This window comes from Humulus lupulus, chromosome 7, assembly GCF_963169125.1.
Source record: "Humulus lupulus chromosome 7, drHumLupu1.1, whole genome shotgun sequence".
Taxonomy (NCBI): Eukaryota; Viridiplantae; Streptophyta; class Magnoliopsida; order Rosales; family Cannabaceae; genus Humulus; species Humulus lupulus.
The window spans coordinates 42,634,416-42,643,988 of record NC_084799.1 but is presented as its reverse complement, the minus strand read 5'-3'; the positions used below and the strand labels follow the sequence as shown (position 1 = coordinate 42,643,988).

General features: G+C 37.8%; 2 protein-coding genes and 1 non-coding gene across 3 annotated transcripts; 1 reads left to right on the top strand and 2 right to left on the bottom strand.

Moving 5' to 3' along the window:
• Window positions 1-6,004: 6,004 nt before the first annotated feature.
• LOC133791635 (uncharacterized) lies at window positions 6,005-6,592 on the bottom strand. The gene has a single exon (XM_062229553.1). It carries the CDS (start codon window positions 6,590-6,592, stop codon window positions 6,005-6,007), a length of 588 nt encoding a protein of 195 aa, XP_062085537.1.
• A 772-nt stretch (window positions 6,593-7,364) lies between these two features.
• On the bottom strand, window positions 7,365-7,967 carry LOC133791633 (uncharacterized). The gene is made up of 2 exons (XM_062229552.1): window positions 7,721-7,967; window positions 7,365-7,492 (listed from the first exon to the last, which is right to left on the bottom strand). Exons 1-2 carry the CDS (start codon window positions 7,965-7,967, stop codon window positions 7,365-7,367), a joined length of 375 nt encoding a protein of 124 aa, XP_062085536.1.
• Window positions 7,654-7,760, top strand: LOC133792968 (small nucleolar RNA R71). The gene has a single exon (XR_009874429.1). It is a non-coding gene; the product is annotated as a small nucleolar RNA R71 (small nucleolar RNA).
• Window positions 7,968-9,573: the final 1,606 nt, after the last annotated feature.

Below are 9,573 nucleotides of genomic sequence, written 5' to 3'. Positions count from 1 at the left end.
GAAATTACATGTGTTATGTGTTTTATATGCGTGTAATTACGTGATTATGTAAGTTATATTATTATATGACTTCATATGCATGTTTAGGTGTATTAATTAAACATGTGGGCCCGTTTCTTATTAGAAGGGAAATTTTTGTAATTTGGCCCGTTATGGGTGTATTTGACGTATATGTGATATATGTGTATGATCACATTATTATGTGGATATAGTTGGGTTACTCGGCACGAGGCGATCCTAGGGAGCAAGCTAGTGGGAAAGTCACAACGGGATCAATATTTGACTTGATGTGTGTCAAGGGGTATATTGGGTATTTAGTACATTACTGGATTATTAAGTAATGGGAATGAATATTTGAAGATATATTAGGAGTTAGTGAGAACAAAAGGAAATTCTGGGAATTTTGACTATTTTACCTTCAGGGGCATTTTTGGGACCTCGAGCATTGGGATTTACTTGAGGTTACTTAAGCTCGAAGTAACCTATCAAAAAGAAAAATACGTTCAAAACATTGTTTCTCTCTCTCTCTTATGTAATCCTTTTTTATCTTTCGTTGCATTTTCAAAGGAAACTTGAGTTTTAGGGCTCAAATTCGAGCAAGGATCGAGTTATAGCAATTCTAGGAAAGATTAAAAGCTTGTTAACAGGAGGATTTAGCGAGAAACGACATAATAAGAGCTAATGTACTATTTGAATTTCCAAGTTTTCGTGTCCTAAAGTCTCTTAAGTTTTGAGGTTGGATTTTATGTTTTGATGAGTTTTTGAGTTGTTTGAAGCTTGGGTTTTGATGGTTTTGGGCCATTGAAATGATTGGAAACTTTGTTTTTGGGATTTGGATATATTTGGATAAGTTTATGGGGTGTTTTGAAATGGGAAAAGAATGAAGGTTTTGGCTGGGTTCCAAGTTGGATTGCGGCCCTGTTCTTGGGCGTTGCAACCCAAGCTTGACGAAGAAGAGGACCTGGCTGAAGGGAAGTTAAGGCCACGGCGTATGACAGGCGCCGCAGTGCGAGGCGCAGGCAGAAAGGGGTAGGGGCCTTTGTCTACAGGCGGGCCACAGTTTAGAGGCGTGGGGCAACGATACTTAAGGGAAAAGTTGGCCTTAGGGAGGTTTCGGGTGTGGGAACTCAAACCTAAGGGCTCAGGGTCGATTCTACCGGTTTAGTTGGATTCGACGTCCCGATGGCCAGGATTCTGTTCGGAAGCCTTTATTTACTCATTATTGATGGGATTCTATACTTGGTTGTTACTAGGTTATCGCTAGGGGCTCAGGATCAGGATCAGGATCAGGATCGTGCTCGAGGGTTCTTATTTTTCATCGTACTCGGACCTGAGGTAAGAAAACTGCACCAATTATGTGACATACATGATTAGGGCTTGGCCCAGATGTTGAATATGGTTTTGATTGGGCATTGGCCCCTGTAAATGCGCATTATTGTGATTATGCCTATGATTATTGATGAAGCAAGTTGAGTGCTCTATATAAGGATGTTGTTTATATTATGAATGCATGTTAGCATTATTTACTTGAGAAAAGCATTGACTTATTAGTCAAGGATGGAAATAGCGCTGAGCGCTGATCATAAAGCATTGACTTATTAGTCAAGGACGACAATAGCACTGAACGCTGGTGTAAATCATTGACTTATGAGTCAAGGGCGGCAATAGCGTGTTGAGCGCTGGTCGATATGATTGGATCTAATCAGGATCGCATTACATGCTTGTTCGATCCAATGGTCATAGAAAACTGAAGTGCAAAGTACACTAGGCCAGCTCCAAGGCTGGTTATACAGAGGATAGGGCAATGGGCCTCATGGTGACTTATTAGTCCCAGATCCTAGGGCCCTGAGACCCTAGTGTGGCTTATTAGTCATGTGCTTGTGCAACAAGTCCCGATATGATTCACTTAATCATTTATTTAGGGCATTTGGTCCCATATGATATTGTAGTCATTTATATGATTGGTATGCATGCATGAGTAGGGTTATTACTACTGGGTGTGCTAGATATACATCTGAATCTGTATACATTGTTCATGCACTTGCATTAAGTTTTCTTGCTGGGCCTTGGCTCACGGGTGCTATGAGACGCAGGTAAAGGGAAAGGAAAGCTAGACTAGCCATGAGTTGGAGAGCTTAGGTGGCGATGTGCACATATGTGGCCGCTTGACCACCACGACCAAGGTTTCTCGGAGGAACTAGGGTTAAACCCTATTTTTGCCGCTTAGGTTGGAGGTTGTAACTTTTGGATTGTAACGACCATTTTGGAACTATAAACTACTTTGTAAATGTTATTATGGGATCCCATGTACAATTTAATGTTGTTAATGAAACGTCCATTCCTTTTATCGAAATTTTTAACCCTGTACCAGTAATCACATTTAGATGCACGTTTATGGTCTAATTACTCGCTTAGTGAGTTAAGCACTATTTATCATACACAGTGTAACGGTCTCGGCTAACCAGGGCATTACACTTCAACCGTCCTCGTAAGTCTTCTATCTTAATGAATTCAGCACGTGAACTTTTACCACTTTCACTCATTTTTTTTATTCTGACTGAGTTATTTCCTTGTGCAGCTATATTTGCAACGACAGAATGATCTGAGACCCTTGGGGGTCAATATGAAACCTATTATAGTCTTCCTCCAATGGAGAAAGACTATTGTTGGGTTGTGAATGATGCCACCATGGTGGCCTGCAATCTGATCAGCAAGGTCCAGACCCTGGTTCTCAGGACCCGAGTTCCACTTCCTGTCATCCCCGAGCTCCCCCCTCCTCAAGAAGCCTTGCCAGTGTTGTGAAAAATCCAACACGCAAGTATACGTATCGTCTTTACAAGTAATAAATCATGTAAGTGAGATCGTTCCCACAAGGACTGTAGCTAAGTACCAATTAATTGAATTTTGGTTTCTATTTGGCTAAGGAAAAATGGATTGTTTAAACTAAATAATCTAAGCAATAAATAAATAACGAAACAATAAACAAGATTTGTTCAAGAAATGAAATGTAGGGAAATTAATTTCAATTACTTCGATTTCATATTTCAATAATGAAAACTAATTCTTCTACCTAATGTGATAGCGGATTATAAAATAGCCTATATTCTGATTAAGACATATAGATTCTAAATTATATGGCACTATCCTACATTTATGAGGCACAACACACACATAATCAGCATTAAGCAATAATCCGAAAGCTACACAAGCCACACAAATACTCTCGTTTTATGTCAAAAACTATGTTTATTCAATTAGGGCATTCTCAACACTCACTGTTTAGATTTGTATTGAAATCATAAATCATGCATAGGATGGCCAATCAAATACATGTAATAAGCACAAATATGAATAAATCACACATCAATAGAAGAAAAATATCAAAATTGCATTAATCCATAGAAAGCTTCAGAAAATCTCCATTAAAAACCCTAAATTGGAGTTTAGTTCATAATCTCCATTAAAATTTTCATAATCAAATCCATAAAAGACATAATAAAATCATAAAATAAAAGTGTAGAGAAGAACTAGATTCGGGGTTGTCACAATTGCTCCCAAGCTTGATCTCTCTTTGTTGTTTTCTAAGTTCTCAAAAGCTCTTCCTCTGAAAATCGCGATTTTTCTAATTAAAAACGATAACCTAATAATTTTTCTGCCCCAATTCCTAAAATGCCCTTCTTTAAGTGGAAAACTCGTAAATTGTACCGAAGACAGCGACGCGGCGCCACTTAGAAATTGGGATTTCTCGACTTTATGGAAAATGGGCTTGCCGCAGCTCAATTACACCCAAGCGTCGTGGCCCAAAAAGTTGCGCTGCGACGCTAATTAATTATGGGACTTTGACTCTAATTCTAATATTTTACCCTCCCTGTGGCTATAATGGACACCAGCGCCACATCGCAAATGCTAGCGCCGCGATCCTAATTGGATATCCTGCATTGAACACTTTTAAGCCCGGTTTAGCACTTGTTCTCCATATTCCATTCCATTTGAACCATTCTTGTGCTTAAACCTGAAATCAAGAAAAACAAGCATAAATCCGCTCCCAAAAACACGCAAACACAACAATAAAACATGAATTAAGACACTTAGAAAGTAGGTTAAAAATATCCTAACAAACTTCCCCAAACTTGCTTCTTACTCGTCCTCAAGTAAAGAAATGACACATGAAACTAAAACAACCGACATGACAAGTTAGGCCTCCAATCTTATTCAAACCATGCCGCCATCACTCACAAAACTTCAACTATTGAACAACCAGAATTTCAATTTAATCACTCCAACAATTAACCTGAAACCTGAATGCCTATACCTTGAAAATAACTAATGAACAATTAGATCACACCAAATGTGTCCCACTCATACCAAAAATCCACTAGCCAATATTCAATAAGCTTGCACACTTGCCTTTCTCCACTAATGTCAACAACGCATGTTTTGGAATCAGCAGGACTTTTAAGGTTCATAACATTTTGGCTTAGGTAACGGTAGTTGAAAAGACATTTAAGCTTCATTCTACTATAAGCACATAAAAAACCAATCAAACAATCCATATTGCATTCAATAACCATCCCCTAATCCACCCACTTTCCAACAATTGAGAACTCATAATTAATGCTCCAACATCACTTTATTTAATTATGTATCATTTTTTTCTTTTTGTTTTTTTTCTCTTCTTTTTGTTTTGTTTTTTATAGAAGAAAGATATAGAAATTAGTGATGTTGCAAGAGCTTTTAAATTTCTCTCAATCATTAAAATACATCATTTATCCACATATCAACAATCTCACCCAATTACAATTCTGTCCCCCAAACTTATGTCTAAGCTTATGGCATAATTCAAAGGACAAGGGAAAATAATAATGGATACATTTTTTGCTTAATAATGTGGTTAAACAATCAATCAAACAAGTAAAGGCAAAAAAAGGAAAACTAGGGATAATAATTATAAGGTTAAGCTTGAAAGGCCCAAACGTTCGAAAAGATTGCCTAAATCATATTCCAAAACACATGTCATCAAGGAATTCGTCTCAAAAGGCAAGCAATGCAAGTTCTGACCTATTCATCAATTAATACCTCAAACCCAATTAAAACATATATAACATAATCCAATTGTTCACATTTGCAACATATACTAAAATTTCCAAAAGGCATTAAAATTAATCCAAAGAGTAATGAAATCAAGCACACGGTTAAACACAATCTACATTTTACAAGTGACAACAACGACATTTATTCATATCATCGACTTAAATTTTGACACACACAACAACTAAAACAACAAAATTTTAATTAAGCTAAACTAACACTGAAAAGTCCCTCCCCCAAACATTATTTCACATTGTCCCCAATGTGCACATTAGAAATGAAGAGAAGGAAACTTACCTGACAACCCCTTAAAAAGGGGTTGGGTGGCGGTGGCTGATCATATGGAGTGAAACGTAGTGGTAGTGCAAAATAATTATCATCCTCTTCATCCAAAGACCACCGAGATACCAAATTATTCAGTTGCTGAACATGGTTCTCATCATAAGCACTCCACTGCCCTGCCCAAGCTGTCATGGGGCCTCACCACGATGCTAATACCCCTAGGCGCCACAGCGCAACAGGCTGCGTTGCGACCCTAATTGAAAGCCATAAATTTTCAATTTTCAAAAAAAAAAATTCACATTTTTCACAGTTCTAATTACATAAAATATTTACAAAAGCTAAACAAAAATAAAATAAAATAAAATTGTTCTACTAAAAATAGCATAAAATCGAAAATAATGAAAACATAAACTTGAGATGCCTCTCAAGGGCGTTGTCGTTAACGTCATTTAGCCGGACGCTGACCACTTTCTTAAATTGAACTCGGATCCAAACCACCCTTCATGTCCTTAAGAGCCATAGTATCATGAGAAGATGCTCATTTCTTGATATTGCACATTTTTGGAACTTTCCACCGCTCATGAAACAATCGAGCTTTCTCACTAAAGATCTTTTTCACTTTATGATGAGTTGTTCACTTTCCACATTCAACCATAGATTTCTTCTTAGTAAATTTCAGCTTATCACCCTTACTTTCCACCACATCAACTCTACAACAAGTTGGAACCTCCGTTTCTGCAAAAACATTAGATGTTACCTCTTCTTTTTGCACCCGCAACTTCAACTCGCCTTTTTGCACATCTATTAAGGCCCTACAAGTTGCTAAAAATGGCCTTCCAAGAATAATTGGCACGTTTATATCTTCCTCCATATCCAAAACTATAAAATCTGCTGGAGATATGAACTTATCGACCTTTACTAACACATCTTTTATGATCCTCCTCGGATGAGCCAATGATTGATCCGCTAATTGTAGTGTTGGCTTTGCCTCACCCAAACCAAGTCTTTTGAATACTGATAGAGGCATGAGATTGATGCTCGCTCCCAAATCACATAGTGCGTGCTTACACTCAAAGTTACCAATTGTGTATGGGATTGTGAAACTTCTAGGATCCCTCAACTTCTGTGGAAGCTTCCTTTGAAGAATAGCACTGCACTCTTCTATCAATGCCACAGTTTCGTAGTCCTCCATCTTTCTCTTCTTTGATAAAATCTCTTTCATGAACTTAACGTAACTGGGAATCTATTCTAACGCTTCTGCAAAGAGGATGTTGATATGCAGCCTCTTGAATACCTCTAAGAACTTTGCAAACTGCTTGTCAAGATGGTTCTTTTGGAGTCTCTGTGGATATGGAATTTTGATGTGATGATCTATAGACACCGGAGGTACCACTTCTTTTTCTGGACGATTCTCAGTAACCTTCTCTTCACCTTTCTGCTCGTTCTCAATAGTAGGTGCATGTTGATCCTGCTTCTGCTAAACTTTCTTCTCCATACTTGGCCCCTCATACATGGTTCCGCTCCTCGAGGTAATAGCTTGACACTGCTCATTAAGATTTCCCTTCCGCTTCACTTCAGTAATGCTTAGCAAGTTACCTTGAGCTCGGCTGGCCATTAACGTTGCCAACTATCCAATCTGAGTTTCCAAGCTCTAAATTGATGACGTCATTTCTGTCATAAATTGAGTTAACACATCAGCCTGCCCATCTTGTTTTGCTTGCATCGGTTGTTGTGTAGGTCTCAGTTGTTGCTATTGAAAAAATTCAGGAGGAGGCCTTGGGTAATGAGGTTGGCTATACTGAAACTGCTGCTGACTACCTTGATCAGTTCTCCAAGAAAAATTTGGATGATTCCGCCACCTAGGATTGTAACTCATGGAATATGGGTTGTTGGAGAACCTTGGGAAGTTCCCTATTGCTTGCACTTGCTCCATAGGAATGTTATTAAAATCCCTCATTATGCATTGTTCAAATAAATGAGGTCCCGCACATAACTCACATATGACTTGCATCTGCATAACTGGAGCTTGAATACTGTTTTGTCAATGTTGCCACTTGAGCTGACAACATCGAGATGGCATCTAATTCATGCACTCCATCCACCTTCTTAGTGATTTCCCTTTCTGATGGCCATTAATAGTTATTCATAGCCATTTCTTCCAACAAATCATAAGCCTCATTAGCGCTCTTACTCATGAACACTCCTCCAGACGCTGCATCAATGATTGTGCGAGTAGTTCCACACAAACCATTGTAGAAATTATGTACCAACATCCATCTCTCTATTCCATGATGTGGGCACTTTCTGATCAAATCCTTGAATCTTTCCCATGCATCATAAAAAGATTCACCCTCAAACTGGTAGAAATTATTGATCTCTTCTCTCAACTTAGCTGCCTTTGCAGGAAAGAAAAGCTTGGAGAGAAACTTCTGGGCAAGGTCATTCCAGGTAGTGATCGAATTGGGTGGCAAAGATACCAACCAACTCTTAGCTCGATCCTTCAAAGAAAATGGAAATAACCTTAATCGGATGGCATCATTGCTAACTCCATTCATTTTAAATGTCTGGCAGAGCTCAATGAAGTTAGCAAGATGCATGTTGTCATTTTCTATTGGCAATACCCCAAAACTGAACAGTGGATTGAACCATTTGGAGTATGGTAGGCTTGATTTCTAAATTGTTGGCATTAACAGCGAGTGGTCTGATACAAGACTGAACCCATGTCACAGTAGGCAACACATGGTCCCTAAAACTTCTGGCTAGTGGATTACGACCATTAGCATAATCCTCAACATCACCCCTGGTCAATCCATTATTATTAATCACTGGATCTGCCATGGTAGTCTCAACCCTTCTTTCCAACCTTTTCTTCCGTTGATTCAGTCTGCAAGTTTTCTCTATTTCAGGATCAATAGGCACTCGAATAGCAGGGCCTTGGCGTCGCATAAACTACCCATAACTTGAGATGAGAAAAATTGAGACAATGACAGAATTAGTAAAACTGAAAATAAAATACCAAATTAGAATAAAATTCAACTATTTTTAATATTAACTAAACATAGTCCCCGACAACGGCACCAAAAACTTGTGAAAAATCTAACACGCAGGTATACGTATCGTTTTTACAAGTAATAACTCATGTAAGTGAGATCGTTCCCACAAGGACTGTAGCTAAGTACCAATTAATTGAATTTTTGTTTCTATTTGGCTATCGAAAAATGGATTGTTTAAACTAAATAATCTTAGCAATAAATAAATAACGAAACAATAAACAAGATTTGTTCAAGAAATGAAATGTAGGGAAATTAATTTCAATTGCTTCCATTTCCTATTTCAATAATACAAACCTATTCGTCTTCTTCTACCTAATGTGATAGCAGATTATACAATAACCTATATTCTGATTAAGACATATAAATTCTAAATTATATGGCACTATCCTACATTTCTGAGGCACAACACACACATAATCAACATTAAGCAATAATCCGAAAGCTACACAAGCCACACAAATACTCTCGTTTTATGTCAAAATCTATGTTTATTCAATTAGAACATTCTCAACACTCACCGTTCAGATTTTGTATTGAAATCATAAATCATGCATAGGATGGCCAATCAAATACATGTTATAAGCACAAATATGAATAAATCACACATCAACAGAAGAAAAATATCAAAATTGCATTAATCCATAGAAGGCTTCAGAAAATCTCCATTAAAAACCCTAAATTGGAGTTTAGTTCATAATATCCATTAAAATTTTCATAATCAAATCCATAAAATACATAACAAAATCATAAAAAAAAAGAGTAGAGAAGAACTAGATTTGGGGTTGTCACAATTGCTCCGAAGCTTGATCTTTAATCCTCTCTTTGTTGTTTTCTAAATTCTCAAAAGGTCTCCCTTTGAAAATCACAATTTTCTAATTAAAAATGATAACCTAATAATTTTTCTACCCCAATTCCTAGAATGCCCTTCTTTAAGTGGAAAATTCATAAATCGTACCGAAGACAGTGCCGCCGCGCCATTTCTTGCGCCGCCGCGCCACTCAGAAATTGGGATTTATCGACTTTCTAGAAAATGGGCTTGCCGCGGCTCAAATACACCCAAGCGTCGCGTCCCAAAAAGCTGCGTTGCGATGCTAATTGATTATGGGACTTTGACTCTAATTCTGATATTTGACCCTCGCCGCGGCTGTAA

What these genes read in the sequence shown, in the direction of transcription:
- LOC133791635 (XM_062229553.1), bottom strand. Translation starts at nt 6,592, where the DNA reads ATGAAAGAGATTTTATCAAAGAAGAGAAAGATGGAGGACTACGAAACT.
- LOC133791633 (XM_062229552.1), bottom strand. Translation starts at nt 7,967, where the DNA reads ATGCATCTTGCTAACTTCATTGAGCTCTGCCAGACATTTAAAATGAAT. An exon ending in TAATTTCTACCAGTTTGAGG is followed by an intron (nt 7,493 to 7,720) that starts GTGAATCTTTTT and finishes AATGGCCATCAG; the next exon opens with AAAGGGAAATCACTAAGAAG.